Here is a 19,525-nt window from a genome sequence, read left to right on the forward strand (position 1 = left end):
TGTTACATCTCAGTCAATGCTGTATTTTCATGTTAAATATTAAAAAAAAAACCTTTATATAATGAAACACTGCACGTTTAGCAAGTGTTAAAAGTATGGGGAAAAGTCAAGGGGTAGGGGTGACAGTTTTTGTCTTTTACAATCAGTAAATGGAATAAAATACTTGTTATAACTTTCACAAAGTGTCTTTCAATGCAATCTCACCCTTTGTTAAAACTTTAACAGCATTAAAAAAGTTAGGAAAGAAGTCTGTGTGAAAAAACAAGCAAACTGAAGGGGTGACCCCAGAGGAGGGATGGGCAAACTTTTTGGCCTGAGGGCCACATCAGGGTCAGGGCCGCCCAGAGCAGGTTCAGGCCCTGGTGAAAATTTTTTTTCGGGCCCCCTGGCAAGGGCGGACCAGCTAAACAGCTGGGGAAACCGGGCCCCGGACCCCCTTCCGGACTGCCGGGCCCCGGTAATTTGTACTGGGTTCCCCCCATTTTGTCGGCCCTGATCGGGGTTCCAAAACTGTATTAAATTGCTCCCTGTAGGAATGTGCTACTTATGGAGCACCAGGACTGGCAGCCGTACGTAGAAAACCGTAAGTAGCACATTCCTACGGGGAGCAATTTAATACACTACACCCGGCGGCTCTCACAGCTGCGTTGCCCGGCAGGGGCTCGTAGCATCGCCGCCCAGAGCACTGAGGGCACGGTGAGCTGAGGCTGTGGGGGAGGGGCTGGGGGCTAGCCTTCCCGGCCGGGAGCTCAAGGGCTGGGCAGGATGGTCCCGCGGGCAGGACGCTCTGCCCTAGAGCATTGCTAAGGCAGATTATAGTGCATGGATCACTGGCTAGCCTAATTAGTCTTATCTGTTTTTAAAATGTAGAGAAAGCCACAGCTCCAGTCTGTGATGCATTATTTTAATAAAATCTATGGACCCAAAACAAACACAGGAGCTTTACTTGTGTCTCAGCATGCGGGTGGCAAACATTTAAAAACAAAGACATTCTGATAATGCAACAGAAAAATTCATACTTAAATCTAAAAGTCCTAAGAAAATGAAAGCGTAATATAACTTCCGCATGGATTTGTTAAAAAGTGAGGACGAAAATAAACTTCTCTCTCTGATCCACTGGATTACAGAATAAGGGGAATAAAAACTAGCTGTTACTAAGGTTCTGTGGTTTTCACTCTGGGGTGTTTCTGCATGCTCTTTTTTTAAAATTGAAACACATGTAAAAATGTTAAATAAAGGACTCTGTTTTCATATAGGCTTGTCTTTTAAAGTGTTTATTCCTTTACAAAACTTAATATAACTTTCACTTGTATTTGTTAAAAAGTGGGGGAAGAAACAAACTTCTTCTCTCTGATCCACTGGTTTACAGAATAAGGGGAATATAAGCTGGCTGTTACTAAGGACCTGTGGTTTTAAACCTGGGGTGTTTCTGCATGCTCTATTTTATTGAAACACACCTGTAAATAAAAGGATGTGTCTTCATATAGGTTTGTCTTTTAAAGTGTTTATACCTATACAAAACTTAATATAACTTTCACCTCTATTTGTTAAAAAGTGGGGGAAGAAGCAGCCTTCTTATCTCTGATCCACTGACTCACAGACGCTGTTTTTGCTAACAGGGACTTTGCTGCAGCTTCAGATTGTCCTCACTAAAAAATAACCAATGTTAGTCTAAAACATAGGGGAAAACTTTTAAAATTGTTTGTTACTAAGGGATTATGGTTTTAACCTTTTTTAAAGCACCTATGTAAAAGGGCTACATGGTGGAAAGATGCTTGCGGTCTGTTTCTTTAGATAAGAATAAGGCAGTTAAAGGGGGAGGGAAGGGAGATGGCTCTTGTTTAAAAATCTTGGGACTATAGGATTGGTTCAGGAAAATGTATTCTATGCCGCAGCTGTAGAACAGCATCTGATTGGTCCGATCCAAAAGTGGAGATAACTAACCTGAGGGGCTGTGAACCTGGGAAGTTGCCTCTTTCCCCAGGAACAGTTGGAAGGTTTGCAAAGGGGCTTTCTTTTTCTTTTTCTTGCCCTGTTCTCTCTTTTAACCTATCTTTATAACTTTCTCTTTTATTTAACTCTTTAAATGCTCTTTTCTTAACCTATCCTTGTATTTAATAGTTTAAATGCTTTTCTATTAACCCCCCTTTATACTTTTTACCATGTGCTTACTAAATCGTCTCTGCTTTAGTAAAGTCCCTTTTTTTTGCCATGTGTGTTCTTTTTTAACCTATTTTTCTCTTTTATTTAATGTTTTTAAATGCTCTTTTCTTAACCTACCCTTATATTAAACATTTTAAATGTTTCTTTCTTAACCAACCTTTACATTTTTACCATGTGCTTACTAAACAGTTTCCTTTATATGTTTCTCTTTTATTTAACTCTTTTAAATGCTGTTTTCTTAACCTACCCTTATATTTAATATACCTTTTACATTTATCTCAATTTTTTTTCTTTAATAACATACCAAACTAGTACTTTAAAAAAAGTTCTCCTAACTAAACCTCACCAAAAATCTCTCTTTTCTTTAATAACTTGCCTCTATTCTTTCAAATTAACGCTTTAAAAACAAATATCTTTATTTTTTTAAAATTCTCTCTTTCTATTCTTTAATAACATGCCAAACTAGGCCTTTAAAATCTTCTCTCCTTACTCAACCTCACCAAAAATCTGTCTTTTCTTTTTCCTCTAAACCTTACCAAAGCTTTCTTTTTTAAATCTTTAAGCTCTCTCACTCTATTCTTTCAACCTTTTTCTCTAAACAATCAACCAAATGTATCAAAGCACAAGCACGCAATGTTCCCCCTATTCAAGCATAAAAAATAATCAATTTTTTTTTCAAAATGACAGACAGTGCCAAACCTCGACACCAACGGAAACGGGGACGGAACATAAGCCCTAAATGGGGTGTGGAAACCTGTCAAAAATACATGGTGATGAATACTATCGAGCCGTATACTACTTGGGTGTAAGGCGACCTGGGTGCTACTCCCAGCTTTGCCCCTGACCTGCTCCCAGCTTTGGCAAGTCATTTCCCTTCTCTGTGCCTCTATTGCCCTTCCTACCCTTTGTATATGTAGATTCTAAATTTTAGGGCAGGGACTGTCTCTTATGATGTGTAGGTAGAGCATTTAACACAATGGGGCCTCTAGGTGCTACTGCAATATAACTATCTATTTATATAAATGTCTGGTTCTTTTTTGAATCTTGCTATGGTCTTGGCTTCAATAATATCTTGTTGCAATGAGTTCCACAGATTAGTTATGCAGTGTGTAACAAAGTTATCCAAGTTATTGAGCTAACTGCATCTCTGACTCCTCTGGTCCCATCACATGCACCCCTCTCAGGTCTTGGGCCTCACGCCATCACCTCTCTTGGTATAGAATCATGTGATTCTCCCACTCTGAAGTCCCCTGTGATCAACTGTGGTTACCTCGGCAGGTCTGATTTATCCTCAGTACCTGCAGTTCCATCCCCTCTGGAGCAATGACAGTGATAACTAGTGACCAGGCAGCATTCGTCAAGCAATGTATTCTTTATTTAGTACAAAAGACTTTCAGAGAAAACAAATCTTAAAACAATCAACACCTTACATGCTAGCCTGTCTTTCCCTAAGGCTTACCGTTCCCTGGATCTGGGGAAAGATCCTAATATTTTAGATTCCTCCACAGAGCCTCTCCCTGGGTCTGTCACCCATGCTGACAATTGATCCTCCTTCTCCTGAGGAGGCTCAACTGTTTATAGCCCTTTGATAGCAGAACCGCTATGTCACTTTGGTCTAGGGCCTGGAGGAATGCCATTGTCTTACAATTGCCCCTCAAACTCTCTCCCTCCCTGACCCCCGTGTTTGTTGGGAGGGTTGCTTACCTCTAGCTATTTTGTTGCTTTCCTGCTTGCTTTTCTCACAACCTCCTATTAAGTCAGATCGATACATTCATTCAGGAAATTCCAATAACCCACCATACAACGTCTGTCACAAAAGGATTTCTTGGTCTAGTGAATGGGACTCCTCACAAGTCTCGAGATAGGCACAAGCTTAAGGACTTTACTAAATTGGGGCCACACTTATTACCAGATCCATTGTTTAAGAAGAGATACACTTGGGATGTTGGAAGTGGATTTGGATTGTGTTACTGTGGTAGTGCCAATACAGATGGGAACATTTTGCCTGGCTGATTTGTGTATAAATATGTAGTAAGAGATCTCTCTTGCCAGTCAACATCTTGTATCTACAGACTTATAAGGCCTTTATCCCCAAAGTATTTATGGGTTTAGCGTGACAGCAAGGTACAGAAGTATTATTGTCCCCATTTTACAAATGGGAAACTGAGGCACAGAACGATTAAGGTTACAGACTGTGATAGAGCTGGGATTTGAACACAGGTCTTCTGAAGCCTAGTCCTGTATCTTTAACCACAGCAACACCTTTCTTCTTTTATTCAAATCTCTCAGCAAAAAGGTCATTTATATTTATATATAGTTCTCTAACTTTTCTGAGGCTAAGAAGAAAAGGAAATGTACTTTAGTGAGAATATCTAGAAGTATAGTTGAATTGTTCCACAGTATTTATACTGATTGTTGGGAACAGAAATATTGAAAAACTTTATGGCAATTATAGTAAGAAAATATTTACATCAACTACATAGTTGAAAAAACAAAGATCTTTCATTCTGTGCTTAAAACACTGGTTTGCGGAAGGGAGAGTGGGGTTAGATTTACTCTTTTGCCACTTACCCGTGGGTGCCTAGAAATAGGATGAATCCTGCATACCTTGATCAGTCAAAACTCCCACTGACGTCAGCGAGAGTCTACCTGAGTGAGGGCAGAATGCTGGAGCCTGCAATCTTTAGTCTTAAGGACCATAAAAGAAATAACAGCCCTTTTTAGCATTTGCCCTTTCAACCCTGCCTCATGTCTTCTAAAAGTTTTACAGTTTCATTGATTTCAGCCAGTTGCTGTTACTAAACTCTGTGATTGTTCAAACTTATCTGGCCTTTTGCCCCATTTTAAAATTAAAAAATTAAAATTAGCTTGTGCTAATGCCCCACTACCAGTTAGCTTGGCATTGGGATGCTCATTAGATTAAATACCTTTGATCTCCTTTCCCCATTGTAGGCAGCATCACAAATAAAAATGTCTTCACGAAGGCCCCAGTCCTGCATCACTGAAGTGAATGAGAGCTTTTCACTGACTTCAGTTGCTGCGGATCATACACTTTGTCGTGGCAGGCCTAATCTGGCAGTCTTTACTCGGTTTTTATGCAGGCAAAATTCCCAACAGACTGAATGTTGAGGTCTTTACTTAGCTGTTGAAGTCAATTGGTATATATCTGAGTAAGGACAATAAAAATCTCAGGATTTGTGCCGCAGACTTCAGTAAGTGGGGGCTTTGCTAGAGTTATGGACTATGTCATTTGGCATATTTTTCTTTTTAATGACTTGGAAACCAGTTTGAAAGATTCAACCAAGAAAATTTTGGAGGGAACTACATTTTAAAATCCAGGCAATAGAACTGATGTAGAAAGTGGCTGGTGTCCAGCATTATCTATACGCTCTTTTTGAAGAATTTGCCTTTTAAAACTTAACAGAATAGAAAGTACAAGAACATTTTAAAAAATAAAGCGAGGGCGAGAATCAGTAATCCAAATGGACGTATGGTTTGTTTATGCAGTGACAGCTCCTGTTTGGAGATCCAGATGCAAATGGCTCAGTCACGTTACACGTATCTGTTTGGCATGCTGGGTTTTCCATTGCTCCCATTCATAGGCCTAAAGAGAGAGGAAAAGGCAATGTTTACAATTTATTTGGATGTGAAGTGAACAAGAAAATGACTTCTGTAAAAAAGCAAGATCCACCAGCTCATCTGGCCTTCATCTAAACCAATGGTTCTCAAGCTGTAGGCCATGGAGTACTTCTGGGTACACTTCACACTGGCGAAGCACCTGCCAGTCATCAGCTAGTGACACTTTCTGCTTGCTGTAGCCCGCTCCATAACTCTTTCAGGACCTTACAAAGGTTTTTTGATCAACAAAACAGTCCCCAATCTGGATCCTGTAGAGCTGCTTTGTATTGTTCTTTGTGACATGGTATTGCCAATCCCAAACATCAAAAATCATGAGTCAGGGCCCCAGTAATCATGAGACTGCCTTTAAAAGCATGAGATTTAAAAAAAAAATAATAATGCATTTTGGATTCTTTTTATTTGCCTCTGGTTTCTGAGCCTTTGGGGTACACTCAGGTTATGTTTTCAGGCATTTCTCTGAAATCATGAGGGCTAGAAATGTCTTTTTTTAAATGAAAGCCGAGACTCTTACATAATCACATGAGTCCTGGAGTTAGCACCTTAACATTAAATATTATGAGACTTTTGATAAAATGGCAAGAATTAGCTTGTGGCTTTTTTGGAAGAAGTACAACCGTGATCAAATTTGTCTGCTGTGCCAGACCTGGAGGAGTTACAAGCACTCAGGGAAGAGAACTATAATGCAAAGTGACCTGGATTGATTAGGGCAGTGGGGGCTGCAGGCAACTGGGGGAAATCCAGTAGAATGTACTGTAAGGTTCTGCGCAGAGAAGAGGAAATAGACAGAAGAGAAAAGGAGGGAAGTAACTAAGCTGTCAGTACCAACCATGTCAGAGTGAGTTTATTTGCTATACTGTCCTGCTATTACTTTTTCATGTAGCTAAGATTCCTGGTTTCTGCAAGGCAGATGTGGCTTCTGGACTTGCAGGGGGAAAGGGCATGTGGTCCCTGGGACGCTTCTGATCTTAAGAAAATATGTAAATATTTTAAGAACCACAGATCGAAATGTGTACTTTGTAGAGAAGTCTTGTATCAAACATAAGTAGGCTTGGCAGAATTTGATTTTTATTTTTTTTATAATTTTGAAAGATAATGTCAATGTCTATTTTAAAGCAATTTTTTAGATTTTTATCAATTTATACGTTTACAGTTGCACAATTTATGGGTTTTAAGACTTTTTTTCTATTTTTATCAATTTAAATTTTTACAATTGTGGGAAATTATGGGGGATGGACAATTATTTCATGACCTTAGATTTGAAATTCAAAGCTTTAAAGTTAGAGCTTTATAAACCATTAAAACACAAATTGTCAACATCACATGTCAAAATATACGAAGTAAATAGCCTTAAATCAAGCAGTCATACCTGTTTTTACTATTCATTTGCTAGGTCATTTGCAATAAGCCTAATTCACAAGAATAAATAAGAGGATGTTGACTAATAAGTTCTTAAACAGTATTTTTCTTACTTTGCCTATTTGTAAATTTCAATTATCGATGGAAATATATTTTTGTCGGTTTGTGTGTGTGTGGTGAAATCAGTGTTTACTGACATTTACTGATAAAAATTGAATCCTTCCAAGACTAAAGACTTGTCTTTACTTTCAAGGCCCCTCACAACCTATCAACTACTGCCTCCGATAGGCCATGAAATCAGACTCCATCTCCCACTTGTTAAATTTTCAAACAAGCATCTTCGTGCTTTCTCCCATGCTGCCCCTCATGTTTGGGAGAAACTCCCCATAAACATCTGTGTCATAACTATAAAGGGAAGGGTGACAGCTCTCCTGTGTACAGTGCTATGGAATCCCTCCTAGCCAGAGACTCCAAATCCTTTTACCTGTAAAGGGTTAAGAAGCTCGGGTAACCTGGCTGACACCTGACCCCAAGGACCAATAAGGGGACAAGATACTTTCAAATCTTGGGGGGGGAAAGGCTTTTGTGTGTGTCCTTTGTTTAAGGGGTTGTTCGCTCTTGGGACTGAGAGGGACCAGACATCAATCCAGGTTCTCCCCATCTTTCTAAACAAGTCTCTCTTATTTCAAAATTGTAAGTAAAAGCCAGGCAAGGCGTCTTAGATTTACTTTGTTTTTCTCAACTTGTAAATGTACCTTTTACTAGAGTGCTTATCTTGTTTGCTATACTTTGAACCTAAGACAGAGGGGATTCCTCTGAGCTCTTTAAGTTTGATTACCCTGTAAAGTTATTTTCCATACTGATTTTGCAGAGATGATTTTTACCTTTTGCTTTAATTAAAAGCCTTCTTTTTAAGAACCTGATTGATTTCTCCTTGTTTTAAGATCCAAAGGGGGTTTGGATCTGTATTCACCAGGAGTTGGTGAAAGGAAGGAGGGGGGAAGGGTCAATTTCTCCTTGTTTAAGGTCCAAGGAGTTTGCATCTGTATTCACCAGGGAATTGGTGAAAGGTTTCTCAAGGCTTCCCAGGGAGGGAATTCTTAAGATGGTGGCAGCGGACCAGAGCTAAGCTGGTAGATAAGCTTAGAAGTTTTCATGCAGGCCCCTACATTTGTACCCTAAAGTTCAAAGTAGGGATACAGCCTTGACAATCTGCATAACTAATACATTATCCTCCTTCAAATCCCTCCTTCAAACTCTTTCTGGCTGTGATGCCTACAAAAAACTTGACAACGGTTAGGCTGCTGGTGCTGTGAGACCATTGCCTGTCATGCTGACCAATATTGTCTCATTGGTTCCTTGTACTCCTCTGTATGTCTGTATCCATCTGTCGTCTCCTGTCTGATACCTAGACTGCGAGCTCCTTGGGGATTTATGTTCTATGTTTGTGTAGCACCTAGCACAAAGAGGTCCTGGTCCGTGACTGGGGCACTTAGATGCTACAATAGTACAAATAAATAATCACCATCATACTTTACTTTATGATGAAAGCTGGCAGCAATTAATAAGCCTGCTCGTACTTCCCTCTTGCTGTGCTCTCCAAGTCTACTAACGGCCAAATGCTGACAAGTGGTGAGCATCTCGGGCCTGATCCTGCTAGCCCTTCTCAGTCATGTGAGTTGTAGCTCCGAAAGCACTGGGACTGCTTGTGTGAGCAAAGGATCATGGGTCCAGCCTCCTGCTTAGCACCCACCACCCCATTCACTTCAGGCACTTGTCACCTTGCAGGAAGGGCTCAGTACACACAGGATCAGGCCCAGGATTGTCAATGTAATGTCTGGAATCACCTTCTTCTATAGTAATCTGTTTCATCAGGTTCAGCTAAAAGGAAAGTCTAGCAGGCCAGATCCTCAAACAGTGTAAATCTGCGCCTCTCCAGGGCCTTTGGATGTACACTTGTTTACAGCAGCTGAAGATCTAGCTCAGTGTACAGTGCATACTTTCACTGAAAAATCATTTGCGGTGGAAAAAATAAACCCTGAAGTTGCCAGTGCCAGTCCTGGGGCCAGATCCTGTTGAGAAGCAGTCCTTTATCATATTAGCCCTGGTCTACACTGAGGGGAAAGGGGAGGGATTGATCTAAGTTATGCAACTTCAGCTACGTGAATAACTAGATCTACTCACTGTGGTATCTTCACTGCGGTGAGTCGACTGCTGACGCTCCCCCATCGACTCTGCCTGCGCCTCTCGGCTTGGTGGAGTACAGGAGTCGACAGGAGAGCGCTTGGGGGTCGATGTATTGCATCTACACTAGACGCGATAAATCGACCCCCGCTGGATTGATTGCTGCCCGCCGATCCGGCGGGAGTTTAGACATACCCTGAGTCGTACCACTGACTTCTGAAGAGCTGTTATTGAAATCAGTGAACTGCTCACCAGAGCAAGGACTACTCCTGTGAATAAAGGTTTTCAGGATTGGGCCTTTAATTCTCATTTCCCATCAATATGTGTGATATTCATTTTATTCACTACGATAAAGTGTAAGGTTTAAATGCCTCACATTACAAAAAGAAAACTGGTACTTCTCCTTTAACAGCTCCTAGCTCTAACATTCTCCAAGATGTTCTTTCTTGCCTGAAACTTTCCAAGCTTTGGTCAGCCCTCAGGTGAATTTCTGGGGAAGTTTGAGTGCAATCCATTCAGCTGTTTTTGAATGGAGCCGGGAAAAATATACATACTTGTTCCCATTTTCCCAAGATTTCATTTTGTGTACAAATGACATATCAACAGATGAACTTGACGCACTAAGGCATAATTGCTTTGCTAAGTTTTTTTGGGGGAAAGTTTTAAAATAATGGAAATGTAAGTAATTAAAATATAATTTTTCTGGCATGCACAGAAAATCTGTTTCCTGAGGCATTTGGAATCTCACGGTATTGGTTCTACACTCCATAGTTCTGCTGTTAGGTTTTTCCCATACTAACATAGCATAGTAATTTCAATGGGAGTTTTGGGTAGGCAAACAGGCAATATTTTTATTTGTTATTACAGTAGCACCTAGGAGCCCCAGTCATGGACCCAGGCCCCATTGTGCTGGGTGCTGTACAAACACAGAACAAAAAGATACGTCGTGGCATGATGACCTCTTGGCCAACACACCAGGGATTGAACTGGGGACATCCAGAGCTAAAAGCAAGAGCTGCTATAGCTTGAACTAAAGTATCAACCCTTTTTAGCTGGGGGCTGTAATAGAGCTAAGTGAATATTTTTTTTTTCACCACAAAATGCATTTTTCAGGTCACCAAAACTATTTGCGAATTAGGGTCAAAGTTAGTGGGTAGTTTTGGCCAAAAACAATTGGAATTTTATTTTCTAAAATGTTGAAGTGTATCGGTTCAGCCGTTTCAAAATGAAAAATATGGAGTTTTGGTTTCAAAATGGTATTTTATTTTGAAATTTAACTTTTAGAAAAAGAAAGGGTAAAAGGCCCCCCAAAACAATCCAAAACTGAACAAAATCCCTTGTTTTGGGTTGAACAAAACGTTTCATTTGACCTGAAACAAAAAATTTTCGTTTGGCAAGGAAAAACAGCAAAAATTCAGTTTTGGTTCTAACTGAACCATTTCCCCGCCCAGTTCAACCCACAAACTGAAAAAAATCTGTTATACGCTCAGCTCTTGACCATAACAACTTCCATCGTCTGTAGATCAGCACAGAGGGGGCCTGTAACACACACTCTGCAGTGGATTAGAATGGCACTTTGCAAGGCAATACATAGCTCATACTGGAGATAGAGTGAGATAATAGAGGCATATATATTTTTTAGGTTCCTGTGTAAATCTGCTATGATGTGGTCCCAACGCTGTGATCGCAGTGTTATATTTAAAGATCAGAAGGCATTTTCATTCTAAAACCCTTTCACAAAACATTACTCTTTGGGCAGCAATTTCTAATGCTTGATCTCAGCCTAGGAGTTCTTTTTTAATATCTTTTAACAATCTGGTAACCATTCTGTCTTAGGGAGATATTAAAAACAGCATTTTTCTGATGTTAATTTTTCTCCGATGAATTTATTCATGTAGGTAACTCAAAAATAGCTTGTTCTGAAATTTAAAATCTGACATATGTGGGTCCTGAAGCGGGAATGTGAGCTTAGCTTTGTCTGCAGACATTGGATCTGCCAAAGAAAAGGCTCTGGAGGCTTGAAAATACCACCCTGAGCATTCATTAAGTCCAGATTGTCTAAATGCTAATCCCAACCCTGACACTTAGGGCTTGTCTATTGTATGGATTTGTGCACCAATGTAGTTCCACCAGTGCAAATCCCTAGTGTGCACTCACTGGGACAGTGTAAAATGAGGCTCACACAAGTGTGACTTGCCCCTGTTTAAAAAATCTTCTGTAGACCTTCGGGAAGTCATTTAAAACTACTTAAACCTGCCTGCCTCAGTTGATCCAGAAAAGGATTTAAGTACAGCTCAGCTTTAAGCATGTGTGTAGTCCCACTGTCTTCAATAGGATCATGCATGTGCTAAAATATTTTTTGGGGTCCGGCCCAGAGGGCTCAGCACCTTGCAGCCCTTAGATAACACGGGCCAATGTGACAGCACGCCTGCTGGAAAAACAAACTATACTTTCCCCTATGATGCTTGACGGAGACATGTAACATTTGGTAGGTACATTGGGTGATCCTCTAATGAAAGGGCCTACTGTAATTCATATCCACAAAGTCTGCAGCCTGCAAACTCTTTGAGGCATGAACTGTCTTCCTGTGCATCTGTACAGCACCTACCCTATATTGGGTGCTAGTGTATTTAAATGGTCTATAATAATAACAAAGGGGAAAGGGTTAAAGCAAGAACCTTAAGGCTGATTTTCCGGACTTAACGACACACACAAGCCCTCAGAAGTAATATTGTGTGCACGTGAGGGGGCCGATGTGTGGGACTTTTTGGCTTGTGGTATCAATTTACTTTATAACACGCTGTGCAAGAAGCCACTGAACTAAAGAGAAAATGCCCCCAAATGGAAGTTTACCAACCTTTTACATTTGCATCTTCGTCTTCTGGTTTCTTTTAAAAGAAAAGAAGATGAAGTTGAAAGAATTAGCGAGCGAGTCATTGTTCAGTAAAAAAGACGCTGCAGCAGCACATTACCGGCATTCTGCCCCCCCGCCCCAAATCATCCTCTGCATGCTAGAGTTGAGTTTATATTTGCTGTAGGTTTGGTCCAGCCACTGTCTCTTTTAGTTTTCTTTTGGGCAACCCTTAAGCAAGGCAAGTAGTCCTTATCCAACACATAGTCCTATTGAGATCAATGAAATTGCTCCCAGGAATAAGAGCCGCTCATGTGATTAATGGCTACAGGATTGAGCCTTCGGTTTGTATTCAGGACTAAAACTCAAAACTGGAGCATTGACTGTACGTTACTGTTTGCTATCAATACCAGTCTGGAAAGCCAGTGAACATTTGTTTGCCGTGGTTATTTCTACAATAGGCAAGCGGCATGGATTGCCAGAAGAGCACAACCAAATTTACACGAGGTAACTCAGATCTGACCCTGAAAAAGAAGGAGGATTTTTTGAGTAAAGATCACCCTGTGCCCTCGTCACGGAATCCATTTCTGTTGCCAACGTACTCTGGGATAATAAGACATATTGGGCCAGATCCTCACCTGGTATAAATTACCATTGCTCCACTGACTTCAATGAAGCTCTGCAGATTTACACCAACGGTGGATCTGGCCCACTTAGCCAAAGTCATCCTTGGCATAACTCCACTGACATTGCACCAGGGCTGTATTTGACCCAATATATGGGAGAACCATTTATTTTAGCACAAAGAAGCAGGCCACATCTTTGGTCAAAATTATTTTCATGGCCAGGCTGCTCTCGGCTGGGGGAATCTCCGTGCCACTCACCTAGGGTGACCAGACAGCAAGTGTGAAAAATTGGGACAGGGGGTGGGGGTAATAGGATCTTATATAAGAAAAAGACCCCAAAATCGGGACTGTCCCTATAAAATCGGGACATCTGGTCACCCTACGACTCACCCGTTATAGAAATACACAATCCAATGGCTGGAAGCTGAAGCTAAACAAATTCAGTCTGGAAATAGGGCTTATTTTAACGGTGCAAGTAATTGACGATTGGAACAATTTACCAAGGGTCATGGTGGAGTCACCATCACTGACAATTTTTAAATTTAAACCGCTGCTCTCTGGCCTGGGAGCTAAGGAGTATCTGGCTCAGCCGGATGGAGGGGAGTCACTTACTTTGACACACTGTGATGGTGGCCAGCAGGGCAATGAGGAGGAGCAGGCAGGCGCTGGTTAAGGGGACCCAGATGTAAAAGTCACAGGATAAACCCAGCCCCTTCTTTGGGGCTTTCGCTGCAGAAACAAAATAGCGTAAAAAATAAAACTAAACCAGGAGCTTCAGCGATCCCCCGCCCCGGCTCCGCTCCAAGAGGAGGGATCAGGCGGTGGGTGGGGGTGCAGGATGCACTCGGTGCATGGGAGGGAGGGACAGGTTCAGGGTGCATCACGTGCTGTGGAGACAGAGACGACCCATGCTGGCCAATAGTGGGGGGAGCCGTTTCTGCTACTCGGCAGCGATCCCAGCGGGGAGGACGGGGCTGGTGCTCATGTGTGAGCTGCTGAATTTATCTGCAGGGCTGTTTAATGAGCCACCGGGTTTCCCTCCGCAGGGAAAACACGTGGCCGGCAAACCCGGGTTTGGGATCTGTCCAGCCCGGGAAAGCCAGCGCGAGAACCCGGAGCCAATGCTGCGTGCAGAGCGAGCAGCCAGGGCGTGTGAAATCACAGCCAGCCCCGCCGCTGGGGGCTCTGGCTCCCCCAAAGCTGTGGGGATGGGCCAAAGCCGGTACCTGTGTTCGGGGAGTGTTTGCAGGGTTCCTTGCTGCCGGTGGTGGTGCTGAGCTCGGGGGTGGTCGCCTTCGTAGTGGGGGCTGTGGTGGAGGGTGCTGGAAACAAGAATGGAAACAACAGGTAGTGAAGTCAATCTCTGTCCCTTCATCTCCTCTCGCTGCCTTTCTCTGTCCCTCCCTCCAGGACTCACTCCCTCAATAGAGCCAATAGAGGCCGTGCTCCCACGTACCCATAGCCCATGTGGACAGCAACTCCTTCCCCAGCCAACGCTACTCTGTAGGGATCTCCTGGGGCAATCCCAGTCCTGGAACAGACTCCAAACTCATCTATCTATCTATCTATCTATCTATCTATCTATCTATCTATCTATCTATCTATCTATCTAATCTGGTTTTATCCTGCTGCCCATCATCATAATATCTGGGTACCTTCTAGTCCTCATAAAATCAGTAGCAATAGCAAAGCCCCTAGTGGACGTTACGGAGTCTCTGGCACTTATCCCATTTTGGGGTCAAAACTCTGCTTGGGTAAGGTTTGGGGTTTGATTTTTTAAAAGATTTTCTTAATGTTTAGGGGTTGGTTGGGGTTTGTTGGGTAGAAGGGGGTGTCAGTGATGGGGTTTGTTGGGTAGAAGGGGGTGTCAGAGATGGGGTTTGTTGGATAGAAGGGGGTGTCAGTGATGGGGTTTGTACGGTAGAAGGTGGTGTCAATGATGGGGTTTGTTGGGTAGAAGGGGTGTGAGTGATGGAGTTTGTTGGGTAGAAGGAGGTACCAGTGATGGGGTTTGTATGGTAGAAGGGGGTGTCAGTGATGGGGTTTGTTGGGTAGAAGGGGGTGTCAGTGATCGGGTTTGTTGGGTAGAAGGTGTGTGAGTGATGGGGTTTGTTGGTTCGCAGGGGGTGTCAGTGATGGGGTTTGTTGGGTCGAAGGGGGTGTCAGTGATGGGGTTTGTTGGATGGAAGGGGTGTCAGTGATGGGGTTTGTATGGTAGAAGGGGGTGTGAGTGATGGGGTTTGTTGGGTAGAAGGGGTGTGAGTGATGGAGTTTGTTGGGTAGAAGGGGTGTCAGTGATGGGGTTTGTTGGGTAGAAGGGGTGTGAGTGATGGGGTTTGTTGGGTAGCAGGGGGTGTCAGTGATGGGGTTTGTTGTGTAGCAGGGGGTGTGAGTGATGGGGTGTGATGGATGGCTAGAAAGGGTTAAACATCCTGCAAAATAAATAACCCACAGAAGACATGTGGGGGGATAATGTTTGTGTTTTTGTGTATTTACATATGTATGAATAGGGTGGACAATGTAATCAACAGTCCCTGTCTATGCTGTATTCTGATAATTCAGAGGTCAAAAGAACATCCTATCATGTAAATGAATTGTAAACACATGATATCTCAGTATTCATCTGTCTTTGAAATGTACTGTGGATGGTGGAGGAACAAGCAAATGGCATTATGTTAATTCGCATAGCTAAATACAGGTGATGGACCTTCTTCAAAGTCATCCTAATTACCTTTTGTTCCCTGAGGAAGTCCAACTTGTCAAAAGACATGAAATTGTATAAAATATCCTTGGGGCCTGAATCTGTCCTCTCTGATCTGCTTAGACTTCATCAGGGGAAGTTTGAGTCGCAAGACTGAGGTCCCAGTTATGCTGGTGCACCCTGAATACTGTATAAGATTTGGACATTGGACTATGACCTATGAACTGAATTCTAAAGGAACTCTTTGCAACCACAAAGCTCCCCATCTCTGCTATGAATCTGCACCTAAATAAATTGAACTCATGTCTGTCTGTATATTGATCTTTTAACCATACTTGCTCTCTTTTGTTTTTTAATAAAATTTTAGTTTAGTTAATAAGAATTGGCTGCAGCATGTATTTGGGTAAGATCTGAAACATTCATTAACATGGGAGGTAATGTGTCTGATCCTTTGGGATTGGTAGACCCTTTTCTTTTATATGATGAAATAAGATTTTCAGAAATCATCATATTTGACGTGGGTACCTGGATGGAGGCCTGAGGCTGGATCAGTTTAAGGAAACTCTGTTGTTTGGACTTCTGAGTAGCCAGTAAGGTAATAAAGAAGCTGTTTTATGCTGTCTTGGTAAATCTAAGTATTGGAATATCCATCAGTTTTATGGGGATTGTCTGCCCCATTCTTTGCAGTTCACCCTAATTGAGTGATCACAGCTGGCTCCCCACTGGGACCCGGGTCACATGGGGTTTGTTAGGTACAAGGGGGTGTCAGCGATGGGGTTTGTTGGGTAGAAGGGGATGCCAGTGTTTCAAGCATCATTCCTACGGCATTATCCATGCTGAGCCACGACTGGGAACGGGGAGGGGAAAGTGAGCAGGCATCTATCCCATTGTCTCCAGTCTCCTGAAAGAGGGGGATCACTAGGACCCTACAGGGAAACCTACACCGTGCTCAGGGACACCCAACTGCTGGCAGTTACGGGCAGTGAGTGGAGGTGAAGGGGAGTGACGGAGAAGGAGGGTGAGGCAGATGCCAAGAGTCCATGTGGCTGAGGCATTTAGGGAAAGCGAAACATTGAGAGGGGCGTCCTGGGCAGAAGGCTCTGTACAGGGACCAATGACACCTGCCCACCTGGGCACACAGGAAGGAAGGGCCTGGTCTGAGGGGTGATGAGGATGATAAGGATGATGCTGGGCTGGGAGGGAGGGGGAATGCTCCAGCCCAGGCAGAGGGGGCTGAAATGGGGTGAGGTTGGTGCTGACCTGGCAGGTGGAGTGGGATCCCAGAACTGAAGTGCAGCCTCTGGTTGTGGTTGATGATGCAGTAATAATTGCCCTGGTCCTGCTCCTGGAAGGACTTCACGGTCAGTCTGTAGTTTTTGTTTTCTCTTTTTGCGTCAAAGCGTGCGGGTGCTTTTCCATTGTCCGTCGGTGCCACCCGGCCGAGGGAGGTAACGAACAAGATGAACTGGGGGGCTGACTGCCTGTGCTGGCGCATCCAGGACACGCCACTGTCGGACAGCCCAGGGCCTGAGATCACACACTCCAGCTCCACCGGGGCTCCCAGGGCAAGGGGGCTACCGCCGCTGCGGAGCTTCACACTCATTTTGCTTCCCTGGTCCTGGGACCTGCAGCAGCCTGAGGGAGAGAAATTCACCCAGCACAGTTATCAGCACAGTCAACACCCATCCACAGAGAGCGTCCTCAGCACCATCCCAAGCCGTATTCTCCTTACTGGGGTCTCAGACCTCACTCAAAGCTCCATCCTCGCTGATTAGTGCCATGGAGACACCCAGAGCAGTGAACCGAGAACATGCACAGGGCTAAGGGATCAACACACTCTCAGGCAGACTCGGGTAATACATTTCAGCGACTGCCAGGATTCAGTTCTACAGCGTGCTCAGCGATCGCCCGAGTCCTTACACCGGCTGCCCTAGTTCAGTAGATCATCTGATGCAGAGAAGCCATCTGGGTGAAAGCTCAGGTTACACTGACATATACCAAGTTTTTTAAAATGATGCATTAGTTTTAACTGTGCTGGAACCCAAAAAAATCCTTGGGCCAGACTCTGCTCTCAGTCATGCTGGAGTAAATCTGGAGTAACTCCACTGGCTGCACCAGCATGACTGAGCTCAGGCTCTGGGCCATTTTCTCTATTCACTCGCAGAAACAAAGTAAAACACAAAACTGAAAATTAATCTGGTGGGTTTGTTTGCTTTTTAACCTTTGTTTTGACTCCTTGCCCATTCGTTTTGACTCCTCCATCCAGATGACTCTGGAGAGACCACCCTAAACTCCCATTATTAATTACCCTGCTTAAAGAGGTTACACTAAATAGCGATTCTGTACTCACACAAGTTCAGACTGAGAAAAAACAGCAAAGAAACGAATCTGGCCATTATCTCCTTGTGCTGACTGTTCTCAAGAAAGGCGCAGCAGAGCAAAGATGAATTTGCGGGTCTGGCTTGATAGGACATAGTGCTTTTTGGGGAGGATGTGATGTCAGCAAACATCATGGGAAAGTTTCTCAGCCTCCAAAATTAAATGAACCAAGAGAGAAGAATTCATCCCTAAGTCAGTCTTGGTTCATTTTTAAATATTGGTTTCAATTATCTTTCCATTTAATGCCAAACACCTTTGCCTTTACCATTCCCTAAAACGAATGTTGATTGGAGCAGCATTGGATCCTTTAGATGGGTGGCTCTCAATTTTTTCCATACCGGGATCTACTCTCAAACTCTCCTCCCATCTAACTGGGATCTAGTTGCAACCCTCCTCCCATTGAGATATATGGGAAGTACAAAGTGGTTGTGACCCGAGGTTAAGACTCTATAGTTTTGATCTCAGCGTTTAAATCCCATATCTCCTATTTCCTGATGGAAAGTTCATTGCATTAGACTGAGGGCTTATCTACACTGAAGGCCTGCTTCAGTGAAGATGTTACCCATGCCAATGGGAGGGCTTCTCCCATCGGCACAGGTAATCCACCTCCCCAAGAGGCAGTAGCTACGTCGATGGGAGAAGCCCTCCCATCGACATAGTATGGTCTACACTGGGAGTTAGGTCAGTATAACTGCAGCAGGGATGTGAATTTTCCATACCCCGAGTGATGCAGTTATATCAACATCAGTTTTTAGTGTAGACCAAGCCAGAGTCTTAGTGAAATGCCATAATGCTATAATGAGGATTACAAAACACACTATTTTGTTTACGCACTAAGCAGGATACAGCACATGATCAGATATACTTGTTGTACAGTATATTGTATCAAAAAAACACATAGTTGGAATGTAGGTTAGTTCCACCCATGCCTTCAGTCAGGTGTTACTGTGCTTGCAAACTCTTTGCAAAAACAACTTTGTGCAATGCTGAGGGTCTGTGCTGTATGAAACCCACCAAGAGCGGCCCACGACCCTCATGGTATTTTTTCAGATCTTGTGGTTTTATTCTCTTAACCACTGTGACTTCCGCCCTGCAGAAGAGGAACAAATTTTGTTATGTACAAGGCCTTTGCTCTCTGCACCAGGGCTACTGCAGACAGAGGTGGAGGGGATGAAACGCCACAGGGTCTTTGCAGCACAGAAAGCAGCTCCACAAGACAGGAGGGCATTGGCTTTTGTTACGCCATCTCTTGTTTCTTCTCTTGGCTGTTTCTGCCTTCCGTGTCTTTGAACACTGATGGATCTTGGAGCAGGGTCCCATGCCTGGCGTTTTTGCATTAGACTCTGTGATCAAAGCACCCTTTTCCCATTCATGTTGGAAACCTGGTACCTCTGACCTTTGATACAATTGTTATTGTGGCTGCTACTTTGATGAGATGGTTATGAGAAAAGAAACGAAAAACGTACAGACTCTGGGCTAATTTCATCAGACATGGAAGGATCTTGAGTGTAGGGGTGTGTGTGTGTTTCTAATTTGTGTCTTTTCCGGGAACATACAATGAGAACGCCGGTGATTTTCCGTCATGTCTCGCTGAGCAAACATCCTTGAAATGGTGAAAATGGCTGC

At 43.2% G+C, this 19,525-nt stretch overlaps 1 protein-coding gene across 1 annotated transcript; it reads right to left on the reverse strand.

Annotated features, from left to right (window-relative positions):
- Positions 1-4,965: 4,965 nt before the first annotated feature.
- LOC135879202 (T-cell surface glycoprotein CD8 alpha chain-like) lies at positions 4,966-18,058 on the reverse strand. The gene is made up of 6 exons (XM_065405109.1): positions 17,871-18,058; positions 16,781-17,155; positions 14,046-14,141; positions 13,432-13,548; positions 12,200-12,230; positions 4,966-5,767 (listed from the first exon to the last, which is right to left on the reverse strand). The coding sequence occupies exons 1-6, from the start codon at positions 18,031-18,033 to the stop codon at positions 5,716-5,718; spliced, it is 834 nt and encodes a 277-aa protein (XP_065261181.1). The 5' UTR covers positions 18,034-18,058; the 3' UTR covers positions 4,966-5,715.
- Between the last annotated feature and the right edge of the window lie 1,467 nt (positions 18,059-19,525).

Source organism: Emys orbicularis, chromosome 5 (assembly GCF_028017835.1).
Source record: "Emys orbicularis isolate rEmyOrb1 chromosome 5, rEmyOrb1.hap1, whole genome shotgun sequence".
In the NCBI taxonomy this organism is placed as follows: domain Eukaryota; kingdom Metazoa; phylum Chordata; order Testudines; family Emydidae; genus Emys; species Emys orbicularis.

What these genes read in the sequence shown, in the direction of transcription:
- LOC135879202 (XM_065405109.1), bottom strand. Translation starts at nt 18,033, where the DNA reads ATGATGTTTGCTGACATCACATCCTCCCCAAAAAGCACTATGTCCTAT. An exon ending in GATCCCACTCCACCTGCCAG is followed by an intron (nt 14,142 to 16,780) that starts GTCAGCACCAAC and finishes TCTTGTTTCCAG; the next exon opens with CACCCTCCACCACAGCCCCC. An exon ending in CAAACACTCCCCGAACACAG is followed by an intron (nt 13,549 to 14,045) that starts GTACCGGCTTTG and finishes TTGTTTCTGCAG; the next exon opens with CGAAAGCCCCAAAGAAGGGG.